Here is a 27,232-nt window from a genome sequence, read left to right on the forward strand (position 1 = left end):
TTCTGGCATGGCCCGCAAAGCATCGCGGGCATTGCATTTATCAAAAATATCATTTGATATTTTTGCAGGAGGGGCCCTGTCAGGTAAGCTGTATGGGGCCCCATGATTTCTATTAGCAGCCCTGTTTAAACCCAACACATGCATTTTCTAACTGAGCTGTTTCACCTTGTATGGCCATAGTTGTGTGTTAAATGGTTACATGTTGTTAGTCTTGGAAGAATGTCAGTGCAGCGATTGCCAAGATTTGACTGCAGTTTTATGTTTGTTAGTATTTTCCCCGGGTAACAGCTGAACAAATATCAGTCATGATGTCATAAGTGTTCTGTCTCTAATCATACCTAAAGACCAAGTAAAGCTTGTAATTGATGTCATTATATGAAGGCATACTTAGTTTTTAGCTGGAACATATACACCATGTGACCATAGATCATCATCCGACATTGTTATAGCTGAAGTTTATTGTGCTTATTTTTTGCCTTCCCCGGTTCCTTCTTTCTTCCCTTATCAACAGGCTAATGAAATTATTGACTAAAGTCATTCTGTTTTCATTACATACCTTATTTTAAACTCAGTAATGTGATCAGGGGGTCCAAGTGCTTCTCTATGCAATGCAAGCAAATCCTGTCTGGTGGGAGGGAATGGCAGGATGCTGTACATAGCTTCATGAAAACATTCCATCACCCGGTCTCAGTACTCTTATTAAGAGCCCTCAGCCCCCTTGCAGGCAGTGAGTTGGCTGTTGGGAAGAGTTATGCAAGTTTTATTCTGCCTTCGTGGATGTAATTCTGAATGAGGGGGCATTCCTAGTCAGGCTGCTTTTGTATTCTGGCTGCCCTAGGTAACCCGCACATATATCCGAGCCTCCACGATTGAAAGAACTTAAAGCGGAGTTCTGCTTAAAAAAATAAAAGTCAGCAGCTACAAATACTGCAGCTGCTGACTTTTAATAATCGGACACTTACCTGTCAGGGTCCAGCGATGCGGGCGTACGAAGCCCCGCTCGTCTCCCTCTCCTCTCTGCGGCGCCGGCATTGTAACTGCGGGCGCCCGGCTGTGGCTTCACAGCCGGGCACCCACTGCGCGTGGGCGAGCCGCGCCGTGACTGGTCAGGCAATCCTCTGGGACCTGTGATGTGTCCCAGATGATTGCGAGAGGGAGGGGGAAGAGGTGATCTCCCTGCCGGTGCCGCGGTGAAAAGAGGGTAGCGGCTCCCCCCCAAAAAAATGACATGCCAAATGTGGCACGTCAGGGGGTCACCTCTCTTAAAGCGGAAGTTCCATTTTTGGGTGGAACTCCGCTTTAAAAAAAAAAAAAAAAATGGAAGGAGTGCGCCAAGGATAGGTGGGGTGGTGAGAAAAGGACTAGATGATGCTGGATGTCCTCCAGCCAGGAAATTAGATGGGCCTATTTGACTTGCTGCATCTTCTAATGCACACTGTGAAAAGCTCACAGACTGCAGTGAAATCAGAATAAGCTATTTTATTACAGGAGAAGAGCCTTTACAACTGACTGAAAGTAAGATTAGATTTTGGCTTTACCCCTTTTGCTGTCAGGACCTACAGCACCATATCGGCTGGCCATGTCCGTACGCCGAGCCTGGCTGGAAATCGCTCCTTATGCTGTAAACTTATGGCCATGAGCTTATACCAAAACTCTGCTGAGCAAACAGATAGCTCAGGTCAGTACAGTAGCTAAAAAGCTGCTGATCAGAGCTATTCACCTCAAATGTGACCCCCCTCCCCCATATTTTTGGGATTTTTAGAGAAAATGATCTGGGTAGGAGTAGATCACTTTTACAAGCAATAATTCTGGGGTCATAATTCATTGTGAACTGTAAAGGCTTTCAAAGTGTTCTCTATGGAGGATTTTTGAATTTTCACAGTATGCTAAATGTCTATTTACTCAATGTACGCCTTCTTCTTTTTTTTTTTTTTTTTTTAGTTATTTTTTTTTTACACTGAAAATATGCATTTGATAAATAGTTGTACAAATATCATGTTCATAAAAAATTGCAACTACCATTAATTTATTCTCCAGGGCCTCTGCTTACTGAAATATTTCATTATTGGCGTGTTTAAAGTAATTTCTTGCAAAAAATGCATATTTTCAATTGTTTGAAAAAATAAAAAAAATTGCCCGATAGAGAAGTGGTTAAATACAACTTTTCTCATACTTGGCCAGTTCCAACCAAGTACTGTATATATTAAAGTGCATAAGGTGACTTTCAATGAACACTCAAGTCCTTATGATCACGTTTAGTCAGTTGAAGCCATGTGCAAATCTTGATGTTCCTGAAAAGTTGAGCGTGGTCCTGTCTTTTGACCCCTCCGTATTGGTCATTTATTCTGATTGACAGCCTTACAAAAAACAGGATGGAAGGCCAGTTCTGACAGGGAAAATTATGATTTGCTTCTAATTTATCTACCTTTTTAAATTCTTGTATCTCTACTGATCCATCACTGTCTAAATTGGTCCAGTATGCGTTTGTATGAATGTGAGATGGGGATCTTAGATTGTAAGCTCCTTGAGGCAGGGACTGATGTGAATATATAATAAATATGTAAAGTTCTGCATAAATCTATGGTGCTATGTAAGTGCCTGTAATAAATACATTTACCTAGACTTGTTCTGTAATGTTGAAGGTATTTCACCACTGATCCGAGTCGAAGTGTTGGGAATGCTGAGTATGTTCCTGCAACCCATAAAAAGTGGGGAAACGACTTCATAATTAAAGAGCAAGTCTGGTCAAATGTGAATAATTAGTCCATCATATACCATGTCCTGAATAAATAAAAATCTTCAGGCATCATACCTGAGAATTTTGGAAATTCATAATTCCTGAGAACGGTGGTGGAGTAGGGTGGGCTAATCATAGAGCTTGTAGCACGCTACACCAAATGATGCTTTGTGGCCCAATTGCACCTAACAATCAGTAGGGCTTAAAGGAAAGGCCTGCAATCTACAGAGTCTACACACCATTTCAGTGACCATAGATCTGGCTTATACTTATCGACCATTCGAGTGGGGCAGTGCCACCTGCATATTGTTACAATGACAGTGCACTTGGCTGACACCTTCCTACTCCCACCATTTTGGTGATACTGATGGTGCATTTGGCTTTCAACAAGTATAGGACACATTTCCCTAGGTCCCTTTCTGTCCAGCCAAGACCCTCCACTATGCGACCACCTCTTGGACAACAGGGATACACCACTGTAGGTCTCCATGGTCAGCTGAGCTCTCATCTTGCTGCTGGCGGTGTCCTCATTCATCTGATCTGGTAGGGACATTGGTGGCTAGGCTACAGAGCATTCAGGTTTCCCACTGAAGTGTGCAACCCGTGTCCACCCGGAATACATTTCCCAGAGACCTCAAACTGAGATTATTATAAACACAAGCTGGCAGTCCAGTAAAGATCATTGGTATTCTTTATTACATCAGATGGCTAAAAAAAAACAGCTTGATGGGTACACTGACGTGTTTAAGCCACTCCAGGCCTTACTCATAGCCTCATAGACCTCCAGATGCTTCTGTCTCCCACCGTACTGTCTACAGGTAGGTGCACAGCATGTATGCACATTTATTTATTACAGGTACTTGTATAGCGCTGTCAATTTACATAGTTTTTTATGCATGCACTATATTACCAAAAGTATTGTGACACCTGCCTTTACACACACGTTAACTTTAATGGCGTCTCAGTCCGTATGGTTTAATATTGTGTTGGCCCACCCTTTGCAGCTATAACAGCTTCAACTCTTCTGGGAAGGTTGTCTACAAGGTTTAGAAGTGTTTCTATGGGAATGTTTGACCATTCTTCCAGAAGTGCATTTGTGAGGTCAGGCACTGATGTGGACGAGAAGGCCTGGCTCACAGTCTCTGCTTTCTAGACACACTCCTAAATCTTGTGGACAGCCTTCCCAGAAGAGTTGAAGCTGTTATAGCTGCAAAGAGTGGGCTAACTCAACCCTAACCCTACAGACTAAGACTGGGATGCCATTAAAGTTTTATGTGCGTGTAAAGGCAGAAGTCCTAATACTTTAGGTAATATAGTGTATATTGTACATTCACATCAGTTCCTTCCCTTAAGAAGCGTACAATCTAAGGTCCCTAACTGACATTCATACATAGACATGCTAGGGGCAATTTAGATAGGAACCAATTAACCTACCAGCATGGTTTTTAGTGTGTGGGAGGAAATCCAGGCAGGCACAGGGAGAACATGCAAACTCTATGCAGGTAGTGCTGTGGTTGGGATTCGAACCAACGACACTAGTGCTGTTAGGTGAAAGTGCTAACCACTAATCCACTGTGCTCATTTACAAACTATGCAGGCCTTCCCGGAGAATTGTCTGACTCCGGTAACATCCGGAAACTTGTTCAAAGTCCCAGCATTGCTGGCTCTATTCCTGGAAGTTTCAGGTATGCTCATTTTTGCCAGACAGTTTTTATCTGGAGGTCTTCTCTGTTTATCCACTTTGTGTCATCTGCTCGGTTGTAATTTGCCAGGGTTGTGGCAGGTTTGAAAACAGCGATTTGTAGGTTCCTTGGAGAAATCTGTGGGTTATCACTTGTTCAACGTAATGTTTACAAGACACGTAGCAGTGAGCTTGGCTCCTAGGGTAAATATTAGCGTTGTATTGTCAAGCCGGGGACGTGGCGGCCTGTGACTGCAGGTCACGTATATACAATGTCCTGTTAGGACTACCTCCTACAGCTGTATACAATACATTCTCTGACGGAAGCAAGGATTTTACGAAGAAAGAATGCATTGTTTTAGGCCAGCGTTGGCTATTCCGACATGGTTGCTGGCAACATGGCTAAAGTGAAACTCCAGGCTAACATTTGAATTCAGCTATGGAATCGTAAGCAAAATCATTCAATATATTTTTAATAAATCCATACTAAGTCCAAGAACCTGTCTCATTATTTTTCTTTTAGTCTAGATCATCGTTCTCCAAACTGCCGCCTGGGGGCCAGATGCGGTACTTTACTCGCCTTTATCCATCTCTTAGGTCACTATTTATTCCATTTGATACCAACAATGGGGCATAATTCCCTCTACTGACTCCAACGAAGGGGCAAAATTGGTCCCAGTGACTCCAATGAAGGGGCACAATTCCTCCCAATGAAGGGGCAAAATTACCCTGAAAAAGGGGCAAAATTCCTCCCACTGACCTCAAAGATAGGGAACTGATTTTTCCCACTGACATCAGACCTTTTCTACTCCCAATGACCCTTTGTTTATAAAGTTTGGAGACATCTGGTCTAGATATAGATTTATTCCAATGCAAGATAAAGTAGAAAATTATACACAAGAGCCCATGCATTTCAGGGGTTGGAACTCATCCCCTTCATCAGGGCTTAAAGCGGAGCTCCACCCAAAAGGGGAAGCTCCACTTGTCTGCCTACTTCCCCCTCCGCTGCCACATTTGGCACCTTTTGGGGGGAAGAGGTACCTGCTTTTGACAGGTAGCCGCTCCAACTTCTGGCTCAGTTCGCCTCAGCCCCCTCCCTCCTCCCGCAGCCGGCCCATTCACAAAGCGCAGTGCAATTCGCTCCTGCCCAGTGTGAAGCTGCAAAGCTCCACTGCCAGTTTCCCTGAGCCAGAATGCCGGCGCCAGCACCCGAGAACCGATTCAAGCCTTGGCTCTCGTGAGGATACCGCTGGATGCCTGGACAGGTAAGTGCCCTAATAGTAAAAGTCAGCAGCTTACAGTATTTGTAAATGTTGACTTTAAAGTGACACTAAACTGGTTTAACCACTTTCGGACCGCCGCACGCCGATGTACGTCCAAACTTTGCTAGTGGATATCGTTGTTATGGCAGCAGCTAGCTGCCATAACCCCGGTATCACCGTTTTTGTGCGGCGGTCGGCTTTCTGATAAAAGTGGTCCCTGCGGCGGATTCACCTCCAAGATCACTTTTATCGGTGGCGGGAGAGGGGCCCCTCCTCCCTCCGCGATCCGGTGCCCTCTGCTGCTTACCGGTGCCGTCGGTAGCGGCGGAGGCGATCGCGTCCGTCTCCCTTCTGTGCCTGGAGACGAGTGAGGCTAAGATGGCGCCCACTCGTCTCCATGACACTGCTGGGCGTAAGCGACGTCAAAACGTCACTTCCGCCCACGCCTCTTAAAGACATATTTTTTTCAATGTCATCTTTTTAAATGACTTTTTTTTTTTTTTTTTTTTTTAATTGCATTTTAGTGTAAATATGAGATCTGAGGTCTTTTTGACCCCAGATCTCATATTTAAGAGGTCCTGTCATGCTTTTTTCTATTACAAGGGATGTTTACATTCCTTGTAATAGGAATAAAAGTGACCCAATTTTTTTTGTTTTTAAAACAGTGTAAAAATAAAATAATGTAAAATAAATAATAAAAATAGAATTTTTAAAAAAAAAAACCCCCGTCCCGTCGAGCCCGCGCGCAGAAGCGAACGCATACGCTAGTAGCGCCCGCATATGAAAATGGTGATCAAACCACACATGTGAGGTATCACCGCGACCGGTAGAGCAAGAGCAATAATTCTAGCCCTAGACCTCCTCTGTAACGCAAAACATGCAACCTGTAGAATTTTTTAAATGTCGCCTATGGAGATTTTTGAGGGTAAAAGTTTGACGCCATTCCATGAGCGGGCGCAATTTTGAAGTGCGACATGTTGGGTATCAATTTACTTGGCGTAACATTATATTTCACAATATAAAAAAAATTGGGCTAACTTTACTGTTGTCTTATTTTTTTTTTATTCAAAAAAGTGCATTTTTTCCAAAAAAAAGTGCGCTTATAAGACCGCTGCGCAAATACGGTGCAAAAAAAAGTATTGCAACTACCACCATTTTATTCTCTAGGGTGTTAGAACCCCCAAACATTATATATGTTTTTTTTTCTAAGTAATTTTCTAGCAAAAAACCTGTTTTAAACATGTAAACACCTAAAATCCAAAACAAGGCTGATCCTTAAGTGGTTAAAAAATATGTTCTAATAAAGTATGTATTCTTAACTCTGGAAAACTCCCTTCTATTACTTTTCAGGCTCTACCAGATCTCCAATTTTTTTTTTTTTTTGCTGCTGTGATCTGACTACCTGTTAGAGGGGTGGCTAGATTCGTTCTCCATGGTCCCACTGTAAGTTAGAGCGTCGCCACCCTCTTCTTCTCCCTCTGGGGATGGAGCAGGAACTATGGACTATGGGATGTGTAGTGTACATAGAGCAGGTCTTTTCTGTTATTAAAACCCTGCCTGTCAGCGTTTTTTGTAAATATGAGTTCAGTACCACTTTAACTACAATCATTTAAGCCTTCTGGACCAGCTAGTAGGATGTGGAGTCAGTCTTTAGGTAGAGGCGCTGATTGGCCAGCTCGGTCACTTTCCCAGCCTCTTTGGCATAGACTTTATGGCTTGACATTAGTCTTATGATTATCTGCTGGACTGAGCCCGATGCATGGTTTATTCAAGAAAGAGAAGTATTTTGCCACTTGTTTTCTCTTTTATGAATTCCGTGCAGTGCGATTATGGTTGGAGATAAAGTTTGAGATTTTGACTATTGGTCCAACAGCAAAAGAATTACTTTTGATAGACCATCAAGCTGTTTTAAAGTATAACCGCTTTCAGACTGCCTCACGTATGAGTACAGTGCCAGAGTGGCTCTCCTGTACCTAGAACGTGATCCAGCACTTCAGGGTAGGGGGCGTGCTGCGCATGCACAGTGCGGCTTGAGCACCTCTCGATAGCGGGCACTATCCGATAGAACACCGGCCAATGATTGACTCCCGACACCCGCTGATTGGTGAAGAGGGTGACAGGACAAAGCTCTGTCAATGTACACAATACAGAGCTCTGTCCTGTCAGCAGGGATGTGCTGGTTTTTGTTACCCTGCAAAGCAGGGAATATAAACAAGCACATCCCTTAGGAAAAGTACTTCACATTAAACACACCAAGCACTGTTAGGCACTCATTTAACCCTTTGATCGTCCTAGATGTTAACCCCTTCCCAGCCAGTGTTATTAGTACAGTGACAGTGCATATTATTAGCACAGATCACTGTATTGGTTTCACTGGTTCCCACAAAGTGTCAGTGTCAGACTACCCGCCATACTATCACAGCCCCGCTATAAGTCGCTGATCACTGCCAATTTCATTATATAGCCCATAGTTTGTAGACTCTATGTTTGCGTAACCCAATTAATATACGTTTTATTGGGCTTTTTTTTTTCTCTTTTACCAAAAATATGTAGCAGAATACATATTGGCCTAAATTTATGATAAAATTAGATTTTTAAAAAAAAATTTTCTATTGGATATGTTTTATAGCCAAAAGTAAAAAAAATATATATACAGTTTTTTTATTTTTTTTTAGACTTTCTTGTCTTTTTGCGTTTTTTTTTTTTTATAGAGCAAAAAATAAATAACCCAGTGGTGATCAAATACCACCAAAAGAAAGCTCTATTTGTGGGGAAAAGTTATATATATTCCATTTGTGTACAGCGTGCATGACCGCACATTTGTCAGTTATAGTAACGCAGTCCCAAAAAGCAAAAAAAATAGCCCGGTCATGAATGGGGGGGGGGTTGGATCTTCTGGAGGGCAAGTGGTTATCTAAAGGCAAAACTTTATTTTATTTTTTTTGATAGAGTGGAGAACGCCTGTCAGTTTTTTTTCTTGCTATCTGTGCCTCCATTAGGGAGATTCACCTTCTCCATTGTCCTGATTACAGTTCACATTAAAAGTAAAAGAAAATTACAAATTTTGCATTGACACCGGAATAGTAATGGAGGGAAATCTTCCAGTGGGGACACTAGTTCTGGTGACACCCCAGGAGTCTCTCACTTTCAAGAGATTTCCCTCTCTGGTTTTGGTTCTGGGACAGGAAGTGAAGCAAAATCTCCCCTATGGGAACACACATGGCAAATAAAAACTGACAGGAGTATACAAAATGGGGAAAAAAAAAAAAAAGTTTTGCCTTTAGCTGCACTTTAAGCCATAGCTGAATAACTTTGCATTTTTACATTAGAAATTACTTTTTATGGTTTGATTTATGAGTGTCTTACTTTGCATCTTAAACTGCAATAAAAAGCACATCCTTTCACACTTTATTGCCATTCAGTAAAATGAAATGATTTTTTTATAGCCTCAGCAAACAGATCATGTTACCATTCCTTAAGTGAAAATTGTGATCTGCCCTGTACGTAGATGAAGTGTGATCACACTATCGTTCCTGTCTGCGGACTTTCACCTGTACCACATTATGTAATCTTGGAGCCGGTGGCAGGTTATTTATGGCTGGGAAAATGAGAAAGGATGTTGCTGGAATATCTCTAGAGACCTTTGTTCTGTGCTGAGCCAGCAGACTGGATTCTCTGCCAATTCTACATTTGCCGTCTCATGCTAGGAGAGCGCTTTGAGAGAGGAGGAAGGCTTTCTGCACAGCACTGAATTGTGTTCTACCTGTCACTTTTTCATAGTAAGGGCCCATTACCACCTCAATGTACATTGCAATGCAAACCTTTGTACGGTGAGGAGCGATCGGTTGGGCAGCTCATTATGAATTCACTGTGGACTCACTTTAAAGAACTCCCATAAACATTAAAATGTTAAATGCAGGTCCTTATATACATGTTTAAAGAAAATGTAAACCCAAGATTTCATGTTACTGATATGTGCCTGCTAAACCATGTACTTGTATGAAAAGGTATTCTGTTCTCTTTGTATTGCTTCATTTGTGTGAAATCTCCGGTGTTCCGGCTGGTCCCTCTGCTTTATTATTAAAAACTGACCACACTAAGCAGGAGAGCACTGCGCGGTCAGTTCTCTAGCTATTCTGAGAACTCAGTCTGATCTTTTTTGATCACTAAACTTGTCATGAACCCCCCTCTTTCAGCACAGCCATTCACTGGGAGGATCAATTAACTGCTGTGTCTCCTCCTCTACCACTTATGCAGCTGAGAACAGAGGGAATGTGATTATAAAAAAAAAATACGCAAAAAACTGTATTTATAATTTTTTTTATATCTCTACACTAATCTTTTGACATTCATTTCTATTTTAAACTGAATGAGTTATTTTTCATGGTGAGGGTTTACAATCCCTTTAAATACCTGTATTAGTTTCTCTAATGAAACCACATTGAAATGAAAAGGCTAACCCTTCTTTCTTTATTCCTTGCTTTGCGGCTTTTCTGATCCTCTCCTGGTAAAAGCCAGTTTATGGGCATTATATTGAGCACAAGTGCAACCTTCAGCATTGAGGCTCGGTTCACACTGCCGCGACCTACAGTGCAACTTTGCCAGGCGACTTCGGCACGACTTTGAAGCAGCCTTAGGGAATGCCTGTGTAATCATCCTGTAATGTGGGATCCAAATCACATCAATCTAGATGAGGATCTGACTTGGAGGCAGTGTCCATTAAAGTCTGTGGGCACAAGTCGGGTGGAAGTCGCCTTGAAGTAGTACAGGAACCTGTTCTAAAGTCGGAGCGATTTCAGTAGTGCTAATTAAGACAGCTCTCATTGACTAAAATGCGATTTCACATGTCGCATGACTTGGGGGTCTCACAACAAAAAAATGTCACCAAGGATCTCCAGAATGGTTTCAAAGTTTTTTAATCAGCGATCACATTGTTACAATAGTTAGCAAAGTTTTGGAGCTATTCAGGACCCCTTCATCGGAACCCTTTCCATGATTAAGCCCCAAGGACTGGGCAAAACCTGTTGGAGTTGTGGGCTGAATGAATAGAGCTGAGGCTGCTTTTACCTGCTAACCACTTGGGCCAGTTGAGGTATGGCAGCTGGCTATCTCTTCCTATTTTTTGCAGTATGCTTTGGGTCTGGACGGGCCTTTCCTTAGTGTGTGTGTGTGTGTGTGTGTGTGTGTGTGTGTGTGTATGTATGTATATAATAATTCTTTGCAAAAACAGGTAAAAAATAAATAAAAGACTAAACATATTTACAAATCCTCATAAGGGGAACCAAGGTAGGTGGAAGGATTTTGTGAATAATCAATAGAGGATGTGGTGTCTTGGAGGAAGAGACGAAAGGTGATTTTGGGAATGAATGATAACTAAGAGGTGGGATTGGGTGGAAATGTTGGTATAGGCCTCGAACCATTGGGGGGACATAAAATATTTGTACTCCTGTGCAGAATCCAAGGTAGTTTGTCGAGTGAAGCCCTTGGCTTACGGTTAAAGCCTTGGCAAGGAACATCCCTCCTAGTAAGTGGTCATGTGATGTGTCTGTGTGTGTGTATAGGTCACTTTGTGCCTGATGCCGCTTGTCATAAGGAATATCTCCCAGGAGGGGCAGTAGGGACCTTAGCAAAATGGCATCAGAGTCAGAAACATTTCAAAATCCATCCCTTCCCTCTGGCCCTGGCATCAGTATTGGTGATTGCCTCTTCAGCTCCTCCACACACCAAACTACTAGCTTGCCCATTGGGTCCTCCTGCTGCTGTCAACTTCGTGAGGTTGGTGGGATGGTTGTTGGGTTGCATCTTATGCCACTATCAACAACACAGGCTAGAAAGAAGACAAAAATCAGCATTGTCCATTAACTCCTCAAAGGTTTATTTATCTGACCACTGAGTGAATGTCAGCTCTCAGGTCAGATGTGTGGATATATAGGTCTATACAAAAAACGTAATTATTAGAGAATATTACTTACCCCCAGTGACTTTTGCATAGAATATTAAATATTTTTGGCATATTTTTTTTTTTTAACAATTTAAAGTTTCCTTTGGTCCATAAGGGTTCTGCAAGTGCATGAGCCACAGTGGTTAATATCTCTGTTTTACATCTGTGGGAAAAAGAAACAGTTAAGAAATAAAAATATACCAAAAACTGCCAGTGACCAGAAATCTAACTGTATTCTTGGGGAACTTGCAACGAGGGCCAGAACAGTATCCATACAAACTCCAGTTTTGTTTCATAGCTCTTTGATTTGTATATCTGCATAGTAATTGCAGATGAGCTCAAACAATAGGCTTGCATATTCAAGTCTCTAGAAGAACTTTACTGTCTATAATAACTAGGATTAAGCATCGCACTCTGCAGTGTAAAAGCCATGTGTAAGGACCTTAAAGGGGACCTTCAGTAATTTATTCAACTTTCCATCTATTAAATCTTCTGCCCTTGTTGTTTTAACTTTTGAATAGTAAAACATTTTTTTTCTGCCAGTAAATACCTTATACAGTGAAAGACGTTTGTTTGAAGTCTTTGCAAATTTATTACAAATAAAAAAATAATAAAAACCTTTGGCACAAATTACAGCCTCAAGTCTTTTTGAGTATGATGCTACAAGCTTGGCACACCTATTTTTGGGCAGTTTCTTTCATTCTTCTTTGCAGGACCTCTCAAGCTCCATCAGGTTGGATAAGAAGCTTTGGTGCACAGCCATTTTCAGATCTCTCTCCAGAGATGTTCAATCAGGTTCAAGTCTGGGCTCTGGCTGGGCCACTCAAGAACATTCACAGAGTTGTCCCATAGCTACTCCTTTGTTATCTTAGCAGTGCACTTAGGGTATTTGTCCTGTTGGAAGATGAACCTTCACCCCAGTCTGAGGTCCAGAGCGCTCTGGAGCAAGTTTTCATCATGGATGTGTCTACATTAATTTTTCCCCAGATTTTGACTAGTCTCCTGGTTCCTGCCACTCAAAAATATCCCCACAGCATAATGCTGCCATCACCATGCTTTACTGCAGGGATAGTATTGGCCAGGTGATGTGGAGTGACTGGTTTCCTCCAGACAGGACACTTGCCATTCAAGCCAAAGAGTTCAATCTTTGTTTCATCAAGCCAGAGAATTTTGTTTCTCATGGTCAGAGTCCTTCTGGTGCCTTTTGGCAAACTCCAGGGGGGTTGTCATGTGCCTTTTACTGAGAAGTGGCTTCTGTCTGGCCACTCTACCATACAGGTAACAACAAGGCCTGGGGATTGCCCAGGAAAAAACCAAGCCTACTTACCAACCAGCTTGCAGACAACCGACTTAACCTGTCTAACAGTAGGCGTTAAAAACAGGGGTTTAGTCCGCACGCATTTGCGGACTTCAAGGCACCCTGGTATCTGTGGTCCTAACACTAAAATATAAGTGTCCCCACAGTGGAGACACATGCATTCTGATGGATAAATGAGGGCAGGTGGACTGAAGGAGAGCCTACCCCTTCTTAAAGGTACAGGAGCACACCAAACACCCAGCAAATAACACAATGGCTGCAAAGGTGTTAGTGCGTTGCTGGACCAATACAAACACCAACGTGATAATGAAAAAACTTGCCACCACCCTCATCTATAGCTGGCTATCGCAGTAAGCTGCATTGGAAGGCTAAAACAGGTAACAACAAGGCCTGGGAAATGCCCAGGAAAAAACCCAAGCCTACTTACCAACCAACTCTACCATACAGTCCTGACTGGTGGAGTGCTGCAGAGATGGTTGTTCTTTTGGAAGGTTCTCCTCTCTCCACAGATAAACACTGGAGCTCTGTCAGAGTGACCATCGGGTTCTTGGTCACCTCCCTGATTAGGCCCTTCTCCTCCGAACACTCAGTTTTCAAGTTGTAGAAACATCTCAAGGATGATCAGTGCAAACAAGATGTACAAGAGCTCAATTTTGAGTGTCATTGCAAAGGCTGGGAATATTTATGTACATGAGAGATATCTATATATCATTTTTTCATTCATTTGCAAAAATACTTCTTTCAAGTTGTCATTCTGGGGTATTTTTTGTAAAATTTTTAGGAAAATCATGAATTTAATCCATTTTGGAATAAGGCTGTAACATAAAAAAAATGTGGAAAAAGTGAAGCGCTGTGAATACTTTCCATATGTACTGTATTTTCTTTTGGTCCTTTAGGTTTAGATAGGCTATAATATGTTTGTTTCAATATGCATATAGCATATATTTCGTTTTTTATTGCTATCTTTTATCTTTTAGTGTACCTTTTTAAATCATGTTGTATTTATCTTGTACTAAAGCACCATTTTTTTTTTTCTCATCTTTTTTTTCCCCAAAGGCTTTGTATCCTCCACATGCCAAGCTAACTGACAAAGAGGTAAGTGATGTAAAATGATGGGTAGGTGTCACTTGGTTTCTTTGTTAAAGACTAATTGTACTTTATGCAGGCCATACATGGTTGAATTCCAAGTTAATTTTCTTTAGAAAATCAGAAATTTTGTTTTGTAATCTGATGGTGCCACCATTGATTTTGATATTCCACCAACCAAGCCTTCAATTTCATCTCGTGTTGCTACAGAAAATTAATTTTATGGCCGGGAATCTTCTTTTCTTTCCAGGTCACAGCTCATGCGCAATTACATTTTCGCACGATTCTCCCATCATTAATTAGGAATTTGCTGCGGCCCACTAATGGTGCAAAATTCAAATGAAAATTCCTAATTAAGATTTTGACCCATGTATGGCTGGCTTTAGTGGCTTTATCTACTCCAGGCTTGTCAAACACAGTTAAAACAATTACCTGAACTAAGCTTAAATTGGCCATGGACTGAGCAACTTCCGGCAGTTCTTGATGAGTTGTTCAGTATTTACTTTGTGCATGACCTGGTTGGCCCTTCCTCCTTGACATTTGTTGACTGAAAAATCGAAACAGGTGGACAGAGAGTTGCAACTAAACAGCGGCTGCACCCGATTGGATGCAGATGCTGTTTGGGTATTCTGAAAGCTGCCGGAAGCTGTTGTCAGAATACAGTAGCTGGTTCTGCAGATTCCTCCATCTGCGCTATATTGCATGTATGGAGGATCCGATTAAATCTATGTGTATATGGCTATAATTTAATCTTTTTAATAATGTCTACTGAGGGCAGCGACTTCCTAATTCTGGAAAAAGATCATGACACTTTGGTACTTATTGTTATAGTAAAAATTGTGGTTTACCAAATCTAATCTTCGAGTTCACTAAGCAATCACATATATAGTATACTTAAAGTGTATCCAAAACCCAAAATGTAATATGTTGTAACTTACTAGTTCTTTGATGATTAAATTTTATGTTGTGTTTTTTTTTTTTTTTTTTTTTTTTTTTTTGAAGCACCTTTTTCTTTTATTTCTGCCTGTTGATCCTGCAAATATCAAACTGTCCCTGGGTGGATATGTCACTCCTCCATTGTGTCTGTGCAAGGAGCCATCGTTGTCACGCTAGACTGCTGTCCTGATATGGACTACAATCACGTCCATTTTTCTTTGGCTAGATTTACACCTAGTATCTTGTGAATGCACGTCTTTGCGATCCATACATAGGGCAGCCCAACCATTTCAGTGGGCTGCCCTATGCGCAACAAATGCACCAAAGAAGCTTATGTACCTTTTTTGGGCATTGAGCTTCCCTCGGTTTTTTTTTTAACCGCATTTTTTTTGGGGGGGGGGGGGGGGGGTTTAACAGAAGAAATATTTATTGGTATAAAACAGCAGTGTACATGTGGATTGTGGATAATAACAGTACTAAAAGCAAAATGTACAGCATCCAATAATATCTTTTCAACATATGCTTAAAGTAAGCAAAATAACACGTATAGAAAAACATGTGAAGCAAGAATATTGTAAACTTCTGGATCCAGAACATTTAAAATAAGAATATATCTTAACTTAACATTTGCAAGGATTGGAGAGAAGACAGGGTACAGTGTTATGTCAAACCAGGGGGAGTGGGGGGGGGTTAGGGGAATGGGTGGGAAAAGTCCTGGTATGAGACTACACTGCAAGATGCCTGGCCTCCACCCAGGCCGACCAAATTTTATGGAACTTTTTAGGGCAGTTGCACCCCATATATGTCAGCTTGTACATTGGCAAAGTAGCATTCACCTTTGCTTTCCATGTAGAGATCATGGGAGGATCTGGTGCCTTCCAGCCAATCAATATAGTTTTCCTAGCATAATATGCAGCATAGAATATAAACATTTTAGTATGCATATTAGTGGATAGAGAATCTGTCATCCCCAGCAAAAAAGCCATGGGATCAAGTTTAAAGGGGTTGTAAAGGTAAGTGTTTTTTCACCTTAATGCTTCGTAAGCATTAAGGTGAAAAAACACCTGACAGTGACCAGCCCCCCCCAGTTTTACTTACCTGACCCCTCGAACTCGTCCCATGGGGAAGTGCCGTCTCTCTGTCAGGGGTTCTCGGCTGTTGATTGGATAGATTGATAGCAGCGCAGCCATTGGCTCCCGCTGCAGTCAATCAAATCTAATGACGCGGGGGGTGGGGCCGAGTCCTGCATGCTGGATTCGGGGAGCGCGCCCGCAAGGTAACCCCCCCCGGGAGAGCGCTTCTGAAGTGGGTAGGAGCCGAGAGAGCCCCCGAGGGACCCCAAAAGACGAGGTTCGGGGCCACTCTGTGTAAAACGAGCTGCATAGTGGAGGTAAGTATGACATGTTTGTTATTTAGAAAAAAAAAAAAAATGTTATTGTGAAAAAAAAAAAATTAAAAAATTAAACATTAGTGTCACTTTAAGAGACACCACACTGATCGTAGTAATGTCAGCAACCACTGCTTGGCAAAAGTCCTTAAGTAACGGGCAGGACCATACCATATGAACAGGATTCTCCACCTCTCCTCGAAATCGTGGGCATGAGACATCTATGTACGAAGAATAATAGCCTCTGTGGGGTGTAATTTATCCTATGAAGGAATTTTAGCTGTATGAAGCGATTCCTAGCTGACATCATAAGGGGGATATATTGGTGGTGGATCTCAGTCCAGTCCTCATCTGTCAGGCTGGGTATGTCTTGTTGCCAAGCCTGGAACGTCCTCCCTGCCCCAGCACTACCTGCACAGGTTAGTTTAAGATAAATGGAGGAGAGTGTCCCGTCTATGTTATGGGCTATAAGATGCTTTTCAGCAGAGTGTGGTTCGAGAACGATGTAGTCAGGAAACTGCACACGAACAGCATGCCGAGGCGGCAAAAACCTGAAGTTCAGGGGAGAGGAGGAATCTGTTTTTCTTAACCACACGCTTTGACACATTTGTTGTGCGTTTTGAAACGCACTAAAATGTGCCTCTGCTTGCTGCGTTTGGGGGGTCATTAATGCATGACACTACAAGTGCGACGCACGTTTTTTGTGTGTTTCTTGAATGTCCGTGGAAACGCATGTTTTAAAGAATGCTTAGATGTGAATGTGGCCTTCATCTCCTTCACATGGGGCAGAACAGTTAGCTAGGAAGGGAGATGTATTCGGTGCAGCTCACATGAACTGTTAATAAGGGCACTGCACAAGTGCACATCTGGCAACATCAACAGGTAGTTTTTGTATTTGCTGAAAATGATGCTGCAATATATTATATTTTTGTTCTTGCTTTTAGTTATCCTTTAAGATCACCTTGTACATCGCCTCCCCATCTTGTACGTGATATTACACCTTACTTACCAGTGTGTCTTTATTTTAATTTACAGAAAACCAGCATCTGCTACCTGTCATTTCCGGACTCCAATTCAGGTAACTGGACTTTTTGTTTCTTTTAATTTTCAGCCAGGTAATTTCTATTTTCCAAAGTTTTGGCAGCCTCTTTTACAACCTTTTTTATACTGGTTCTAAATGCCCTCTGTGTGCAGCACCCCCTTAATACTTACCTGAGCCATATCGTGATCCAGCGATGTGCACGAAAGCCTCAGCTGTTCGAGGACTCTCCTTCCTCATTGGTTGAGAAAGCCAATGGCTTCCGCTACTGTCAATCAAAACCAGTAAGCCAATGAGGAGAGAGAGGGGGCTGGGCCGAGCCGCAGCTTTATGTGTGAATGGATATGCAGAGCAGCAGCTCGGGAGCAAGCATGCTTGAGTTCCCCCACCGCAAGCGGTTGGCTCTGAGGGCACTTGGCAGGAAGGAGGGGCCAAGAGCACCAGCAGGAGGACCTCAGAAGAGGAGGATCGGCGCTGTTCTTTGCAAAACCTTGCACAGAGCAGTTAAGTATAACATGTTTGTTTTTGAAACTTGCCTTTTAATATCACTTTTTAAAGTACTTTTGATTTACTCCTACTTTAACCACTTAGTGACCGCCTTATAGCAGTTTTACAGCTACAGGGTGGCAGCTGTGCGCCGGATCACATGTGTGCGTATATAATATACTGCAATATTGCAGTCGCTGATTACCAAAAACATGTAGCAGAATATATATTGGTCCAAATTTATGAAGAAACTAAAAAAAAAATATATATATATATATATATATATATATATATATATATATATATATATATATTTTTTTTTTTTTTTTTATATATGTTTGATAGCAGAACGTAAAAACATTTTTTTTTTTTTTTCAAAATTGACGGTCTTTTTTTTTTTTTTTTTTCGTTTATAGTGCAAAAAATAAAAAACGCAGTGGTGATCAAATACCACCAAAAGAAAGCTCTATTTGTGGGGGAAAAAATGACAAATTTTATTTGGGTACAGTGTTGCATGACTGCGCAATTGTCAGTTGCCATATTGCAAAAAGTGGCCTAGTCATTAAGGGGGGGGCTATGTTCCGGAGGTCAAGTGGTTAAAAAGTAATAATGGCTGGAGGTTATTTCTATGAAGCATTATTAATTGAGGCACAATGTTTTTACAATAAAATAAACTGGAAAAACATCCTTTCTTTTTGACTTTCCCATTCCTATTTTATATAAAGGGTCATCAGCATTTCATGAAGGTAATGATGTCATACTGTGGGAAAGGTATTGCTGTATAAACATGTAGTGGTTTGCTTGTAGCTCTCCTGAGCGTATCATGGACTCAAAGTAAGAAAGGTCACTGGAACATTTCTGTGGCTTTGAAGTGCAGACCGTAATTTGGCATATAAATATTGATCCTGTGTTTTTATTTGGTGTCTAGATAATGTGTGCAGCTCCACTTCCTGGTACTCGCAGTGTTTCTGTTCTCCAGAGAAATTGTGACAGTGATTGATTTGAGTGAGCTCATCTGTTTGCTTTTGGCTCTCGTTTCCAGGCTGCCTGGGGGACACTCAGTTCTGCTTCAGGTTCCGTCAGTCGACAGGCAGGAAGTCATCCCTGCATTGTGTCTTGGATCAGATGGACCGAGATTCGCCAGTTTTTTTAAAGGTTTGGCAGCTTATAGACTAAACTAAAATAAACTAAGTTCCGGGTCGGCAAATATACGTATACATTTAAAGTGTGTGTGTGTGTATATGCATATACAGTGTGTGTGTGTGTGTATATATATATATATATATATATATATATATAGATAGATAGATAGATAGATAGATAGATAGATAGATAGATAGATAGATAGATAGATAGATAGATAGATAGATAGATAGATAGTGCCTTGCAAAAGTATTCAGCCCCCTTGGCTTTTTACCTATTTTGTTACATTACAGCTTTTAGTTCAATGTTTTTTTAATCTGAATTATATGTGATGGATCAGAACACAATAGTCTACGTTGGTGAAGAAAAATATATACATAGAACTTATTTCAGAAATTAAAAAATAATTGGCATGCGAGTATGTATTCACCCCCTTTGTTATGAAGCCCATAAAAAAACTCTGGTGCAACTTACCTTCAGGAGTCGCATAATTAGTGAAATGATGTCCACGTGTGTGCAGTCTAAGTGTCGCATGGTCTGTCATTAAATATACACACCTTTTTTGAAAGGCCCCAAAGGCTGCAACACCTAAGCAAGAGGCACCACTAACCAAACACTGCCATTAAGACCAAGGAACTCTCCAAACAAGTGAGGAACAATGTTGTTGAGAAGTGCAAGTCAGGGTTAGGTTCTAAAAAAATATCCAAATCTTTGATGATCCCTAGGAGCACCATCAAATCTATCATAACCAAATGGAAAGAAAGTGGCACAATAGCAAACCTGCTAAGAGACGGCCGCACACCAAAACTCATGGACCGGGCAAGGAGGGCATTAATCAGAGAGGTAGCACAGAGACCTAAGGTAACCCTGGAAGAGCTGCAGAGTTCCACAGCAGAGACTGGAGTATCTGTACATAGGACGAAAATAAGCCGTACGCTCCATAGAGTTGGGCTTTATGGCAGAGTGGCCAGAAGAAAGCCATTACTTTCAGCAAAAAAATGGCATGTTTTGAGTTTGCGAAAAGGCATGTGGGAGATTCCCAAAATGTATGGAGGAAGGTGCTCTGGTCTGATGAGACTAAAATTGGATTGGCCATCAAAGAAAACGCTATGTTTGGCGCAAACCCAACCCAACACATCACATCACCCAAAGAACACCATCCCCACAGTGAAACATGGTGGTGGCAGCATCATGCTGTGGGGATGTTCTTCTGCAGTCTGGACTGGGAAACTGGTCAGAGATAAGGGAAAGATGGATGGTGCTAAATACAGTCATTTTCTTGAGCAAAACCTGTACCACTCTGTGTGTAATTTGAGGCTAGGATGGAGGTTCACCTTCCAGCAGGACAATGACCCCAAACACACTGCTAAAGCAACACTTGAGTGGTTTAAGGAGAAACATGTAAATGTGTTGGAATGGCCTAGTCAAAGCCCAGACCTCAATCCAATAGAAAATCTGTGGTAAGACTTAAAGATTGCCGTTCACAAGTGCAAACCATCCAACTTGAAGGAGCTGGAGCAGTTTTGGAGGAAGAATGGGCAAAAATCCCAGTGGTAAGATGTGACAAGCTCATAGAGACTTATCCAAAGTGACTTGGAGCTGTGATAGCCGCAAAAGGTGGCTCTACAAAGTATTGACTTTAGGGGGGGTGAATAGTTATGCACATTGACTTTTTCTGTTATTTTGTCCTATTTGTTGTTTGCTTCACAATAAAAAAAAAAAAAAAATCTTCAAAGTTGTGGGCATGTTCTGTAAATTAAATGATGCAAAACCTCAAACAATCCATGTTAATTCCAGGCTGTGAAGCAACAAAACACGAAAAATGCCAAGGGGGTGAATACTTTTGCAAGGCACTGTGTGTGTGTGTGTGTGTGTGTGTGTGTGTGTGTGTGTGTGTATATTTTATATTATTGAGGAGATTTTATGAGATTGTTCACATAATCACATTTGTATCTAGTTTCACTTCATTTAGTGGCGCAGTGGAGGTATCTTTGAATAGAGGGCGGTGTAGCATTCAGAATACCTATATTAGTAATTATCAAATTGTGTAAGAGGCCCTACTTAGCCTTATATTTCAAAAAAAAAACTTGTCAATTAACTAAGAGGCCATCATTGAGATACAACAACCAAAAAAAAAAAAAAAATAAGACCACACTGTGAATATAAGGTACCCCCGATCAACACACTCTCCTTCGGGAGAAAGAGAAAGAGGAAAAAAATAAAAAAAGGAACGGAAAATTTAATTTAAACCCTCCACCCCCTACACATATATAAATATATAGGATCAGTGTTCAATTATTCACAATTCACTTTCTGTGTCAACCTCTTATATTATGTAGGTTCCTAGGGACTGTACCATGTCTACTCTCTCCTATTCAACTGTACTCCCCCCCCCCCCAACCTATCTCTGTAGCATAATATACCAACCCCGCCCAGGTCTTTTCAAATTTCCCTTGTTGATCCTTCACTACATGGACCCATCTCTCCGCTTCCATTATTGAGTTGACTTCATTCCTCCGTTCTATTAATGTGGGACATTGGGTCTGTCTCCAATATTTAGGTATTAATAATTTCGCTGCATTTAATAAGTGCAGAGTTAAGCCTTTCCGATATACTTTAATAGACCCAGGCATCCCATGGAATAAATAGTGTAAAGGTTTAAACTCCAGGGGTCCAAAGGTCAATTTCTCAATCCATGGGGCAACTGACACCCAAAATGGTTTGATTACAGGACATGTCCACCACAGATGGAGAAATGTGCCCTCTCCAGCACCGATCATCTGTTGTTGAAAACATCTGTGATAGTTTGACTTGGGTCCTGTACCATCTTGTCAAAAATGTATATGCCGTTTCCTGCACCCTTGAGCTTATAGATGTGGAGTAAGTTAGTATAATCATCTTTTTAATTTGCGTATTTGTCAACGCCTGGCCCAGTTCCCTCTCCCATTCTCTAACAAAATAGGGAACCGTCCCTTCCTGCCCACTAAGAATCACTCTATACATTTGTGACAGCAAATGTCTAGCGTCCGACAATTGTACACACTGCTTTTCAAATATGGTGAGTGATTTCAAAGGTCTTACTAAAAGCTTTATTTTATTGAAGAAACTCCCTAATTGACGATATTTCCATTCCGCTAAAGGTACGGTATATTCCCTAAACCTGACACACTGTAAGCAAAGCTGTCTGGTCCCCAGTTTACCTCCAACTTGCTGATTGGGCAGTGAAGGAGCATTAGAAAGCTGATTGGGGTATGCCTTTAATCATTCTGTTTTCTCTTCCTAATGGCAAGCTCCTAGTATTACATTTACAGCACAGTGCAGTACAGTAGAGCTTGGTCTGCTCCAAGCACTGCCATTCCCTCTGCTATGCAGAGGATGTAGGAGTTGGATATAAAGTCAGATTCAGGTACTTATACTGGTGAGAAATACTTTTAATGATTTGTAAAGGAATATACAATTTGATATCTACCTGGAGTTCAGGTTTTAACAGAAACTGATTAAAGCTGTTTAATGCTCCAGGCGATGTAAAATTACTGAACTACAAAGTAACTTTTTTCTTTTTCATTGTAAGGAAATCATTCAGTGTTTTAAAACAATTTTTTATCTGTAACATGCTGTTTACATAGCTTGGTGTTCTTTTAAAGTTAACAACTGTACAGAGCAAATTTACATTAAACAGATGCAGTATGTTCAAATGTAGCAATCTAAACTCATAATGTGATAGCAGCCATGTAGCTTCTCCTAGCAAACTTTAGGGGAGCACTAATCAAAACTTTGAGCAGTAGCAAGCTCACACCTCATCCCCCAGTGGAATGTGGTGTCTCCCATTGGGTTGTCTGCATTGCAACGTGGAATGATGTGCATACAGTACTGAGGTTTGCTGTTGGTGCTTTCAGTATTTTTGGCTCGTGCCTGTTTTAATAAACTTGACCTGTGAGCTATTTTTTGCAAGCATCCACTCCTGTGTTACATAAAATTACATTTCCAAAACTACCAGCATGATTTAGGAGCAGATAGCCCCCATGTTCCTTTATATGTGTATCTGAGCACACTAGAAGCCCACAAAACCATGAGCGCTATGGTAAGAAAATGTCAAATTGAATAGAAAATGGTTGATATCTGAAAGCCAGTGATAGCCAAATTCTGGCAGGTGCCTATATTTTATCCTTTGGGCAAAAAATATTAACATTAAATTACTGAAAGGTGTGCTTTTAAGTCTAACCGTGGCCAGGCTATAGACATTTATACATTTACATATCCTTAACAAACTGTATATGATCTTTAAAACATGCCCTCACTGACCTTTTTGTAGCTGCAGGCACTGTGGAGCAATTCATCCTCAGCCTTCACCTGACCAGCTATTCTCTCCCTACTTCCATTTTCAGAGGTGGACTAAGCAGCCCTTTAAATTTATGAGGTACTGTAAACGCATAGCAGAAGCTCTGGAAGAGTAAAGCAAGTGCCGAGATATTCAATTTGAAAGACTCTAGTGCTTTTCTTGTCAGCTTTGAGGATAAATTACTCCAAAGTGCCTGTAGATACAGAGCTCAATGTGGCTTGTTTTGTAGCTTGCTTATTGCTTGGTGGTAATATGTGTATAAATTGGCCATAGGTTCACCTTAAAAGCATACCTGCCATTGTGGTAAAGTTAATAAACTGGCCCCAGGGCTAATATGTGGGCATCTACAGTGGATACAAAAAGTCTGCACTCCGTTGTTAAAATGTCATGTTTCTGTGATGTAAAAAAATGAGACAAAGATAAATCATTTTAGAACTTTTTCCACCTTTTTAATGTGACCTGTACAACTCAGTTGAAAAACAAACTGAAATCTTTTGGGGGGGGGGGGGGGACGTAAAAATAAAAAACTAAAATAATGTGGTTGCATAAGTGTGCACACCCTCACATTCAAACACATGTTAAATAGGAGTCAGTGCACACCTGCCATCATTTTAAAGTGCTTCTGATTAACCACAAATAAAGTTCAGCTGTTCTAGTAGGTTTTTCCTGACATTTTCTTAGTCGCATCCTACAGCAAAAGTCATGGTCCGCAGAGAACTTCCAAAACATCAGAGGAATCTCATTGTTAAAAGGTATCAGTCAGGGGAAGGGTACAAAAGAATTTCCAAGGCATTGGATATACCATGGAACACATTGAAGACAGTCATCAAGCGGAGAAAATATGGCACAACAGTGACATTACCAAGAACTGGATGTTACTCCAAAATTAATGAAAAGGCAAGAAGAAAACTTGTCAGGGAGGCTGCCAAGAGGAATACAGCAACATTAAATAAGCTGCAGGAATATCTGGCAAGTACTGGCTGTGTGGTACATATGACAACAATCTCCCGTATTCTTCATATGTCTGGGCTATGGGGTAGAGTGACCAGACGTTAGCCTTTTCTTACAAAGAAGAACATCCAAGCCAGGCTAAATTTTGCAAAAACACATCTGAAGTCTCCCAAAAGCATGTGGGAAAATGTGTTATGGTCTGATGAAACCAAGGTTGAACTTTTTGGCCACAATTGCAAAAGATTTGTTTGGCGCAAAAACAACACTGCACATCACAAAAAGAACACCATAACCACAGTGAAACATGGTGGTGGCAGCATCATAATTTGTGGCTGTTTTTCTTCAGCTGGAACAGGGGCCTTATTTAAGGTAGAGGGAATTATGAACAGTTCCAAATACCAGTCAATATTGGCACAAAACCTTCAGGCTTCTGCTAGAAAGCTGAACATGAAGAGGAACTTCATCTTTCAGCATGACAACGACCCACAGCATACATCCAAATCAACAAAGGAATGGTTTCACCAGAAGAAGACTAAAGTTTTGGAAAGGCCCAGCCGGAGCCCAGACCTGTAATGATTGAATATCTGTGGGGTGATCTGAAGAGTGCTGTGCACAGGAGATGCCCTCGCAATCTGACAGATTTGGAGTGTTTTTGCAAAGAAGAGTGGGCAAATATTGCCAAGTCAAGATGTGCCATGCTGATAAATTCATACCCCAAAAAAACTGAGTGCTGTAATAAAATCAAAAAGTGCTTCAACAAAGTATTAGTTTAAGGGTGTGTACACCTATGCAACCATATTATTTTAGTTTTACTTCCCTCCACCTAAAAGAATTCAGTTTGTTGTTCAACTGAGTTGTACAGTTTATAGGTGATATAAAAGGTGGAAAAAGTTCTGCAATTATTTATCGTTGTCTAATTTTTTTTTTTTACATCTCAGAAACCTAACATTTTAACAGGGGTGTGTAGACTTTTTATATCCACTGTAGTTGTCCTAATTTTTGAAAGCCTTCTTGAGCAATTTTTAAGTTCTCTACCACAGTGCTTTCATATGCAAATGTCAATACTTCCCAGTAGTGTTTAGAGCTGACACACCTCCTCCCAGCTTTTGCCCCTTCCCGTGAGAGGTGAGAGGAGGTGGGCTGGACCAGTTGGCTTGCTCTTCACCCCGGTAGAGCTACCCATACACATTTTTGTTTTAGCTTATGAAGGTTGCAGGATGGACGAATTCCCCCCTGCTAGCCTATTATATTCTGACAGCCATTGCCGCCTGTCAAAATACCTAAACCGCAGTGGCATCTGATTGGGTGCAGCCACTGGTCAACAATTTCTGCCTGGCTTTTTCTTTTTGTCAATCAAAGGATGTTGGACAGGAGGGGCCAACAGGACCCCCCCCCCCACACACACACACACACAAAGCGAATTTCAGCCAGTTCCTGATGCGATTCAAGCCATGTATGTCCAGCTTATGACATACTTTATTTTTGATTGAGTGTGTCTAGCGATTTTAAGGATGCTGCATTAGACTGATTAAATATCACTAAAAGAAAGCTCTATTTGTGAGAAGAAAATTTAATTTGGGTAAAGTGTTGCATGACCGCGCTTTTGTCATTTAAAGTGTGACAGCACTGAAAATTGGCCTGGGCAAGAAGGGGGTGAAAGCGCCCTGTATTGAAGCAGTTAAAGATTGTGTTCTAAGTTCTCTGCATTTGGTCCAAAGTGCAGCTGAACAAATAACTTCTTTATTTTAAAAGCGATTCATCGTCAAATACCTCTGAAAATGTCAGAGAGAAAAAACAAGGCTTCTAAAATTTTGTTATATAAAAAGACATATTGATTTTTTTTGCCTGAAGACTTTAATTCATATATATCTGTCTTTTTAACAGAAAGATCCATCCTGTTTCTATGGTTACGTATATTTTCGACAAGTCCGGGACAAGACATTAAAAAGAGGATATTTTCAAAAGGTAATTAAGAACGTGACAGCTGCATCAAACGCCGATCTCTGGCTGCGGGTGCAATTAACCCCGACTCACATCTCGCTGTCAGCGGTCTGAGTATAAATGGGTGCTCTGCGGCAGCTCTCAAAACTTCTGAAACCTTTGTTATGTGTGTTTGTTTTCTGTAACTAGACCTAAAAAAGTTAATTTGGTTAAGTTCACCAATACAGATCACTGTCTGCTTTCTGAAAGACTCTAATATACATAGCATGATGCAAACTTGTATCTCTATTGGATTTACTACTTTGACATAATGATGGCTTTTAGTGCTGCTATGCTTTTCTCTGTCTTCTATGAGTAGGTTAAAGGACCTTCATTACCAAAAGGGTTCTAATTAGATAACTGTGTATAGTTACAATGGTTCTAAAGCCAAGATATGTTTTACCCTATTGCGTTCCCTGTATTAGGGTAACAAAATGTCCCAGTATTTGTATTGCACTCTCTTCCTCCCTTATACTTACCTGAATCCTCAGTCGATCCAATGCTGTGCCCATCTCTAGAAGCTCTCTCCCTGCATTCATAGGACAGAGAGGCAGAAGTGGAAGCCATTGGCTTCTGCTGCTGTCTGTCAAATCCTGTGAGCAGAGAGCAGGGGGCGGGGTTAAACCACACTATGTTTGTCTATGGATGCACACACCGTGGCTCGGGAGTGAGCATGCACTTGTGTCCCCATAGGAAGCTGCTTCCTATGGTGGCACATGGAGAAGAGGCGTAACCAAGGGTACCTACAGGGGAACCCCGAAAGAGGAGGTTCAGGGGCGTTCTGTGCAATACCATTGCACAGAGCTGGCAAGTATACCATGTTTTGTTATTTTAAAAATATATCTTAGCCTTTACAATCGCTTTCATTACTGTTCTAGTGTACCGTATAGTATTTTGTATATTAATTCCTTTTAGGACCCATTCACACTATTTGCATTGGGCTGTG

The 27,232-nt window shown here is 41.2% G+C and overlaps 1 protein-coding gene across 1 annotated transcript in view; it reads left to right on the forward strand.

Moving 5' to 3' along the window:
* The window catches only part of DENND6A (DENN domain containing 6A), a 118,120-nt gene that overhangs the window by 10,973 nt on the left and 79,915 nt on the right, over positions 1 to 27,232 (forward strand). Inside the window, exons 2-5 of the mRNA XM_073592245.1 lie at positions 13,996 to 14,034; positions 17,384 to 17,426; positions 18,916 to 19,028; positions 26,191 to 26,271. Of these exons, the coding sequence (XP_073448346.1) occupies positions 13,996 to 14,034; positions 17,384 to 17,426; positions 18,916 to 19,028; positions 26,191 to 26,271 (276 nt within the window). The remainder of the gene's footprint in view (positions 1 to 13,995; positions 14,035 to 17,383; positions 17,427 to 18,915; positions 19,029 to 26,190; positions 26,272 to 27,232) is intronic.

The sequence above is a fragment of the Aquarana catesbeiana genome, linkage group LG07 (assembly GCF_042186555.1).
Source record: "Aquarana catesbeiana isolate 2022-GZ linkage group LG07, ASM4218655v1, whole genome shotgun sequence".
NCBI lineage: Eukaryota > Metazoa > Chordata > Amphibia > Anura > Ranidae > Aquarana > Aquarana catesbeiana.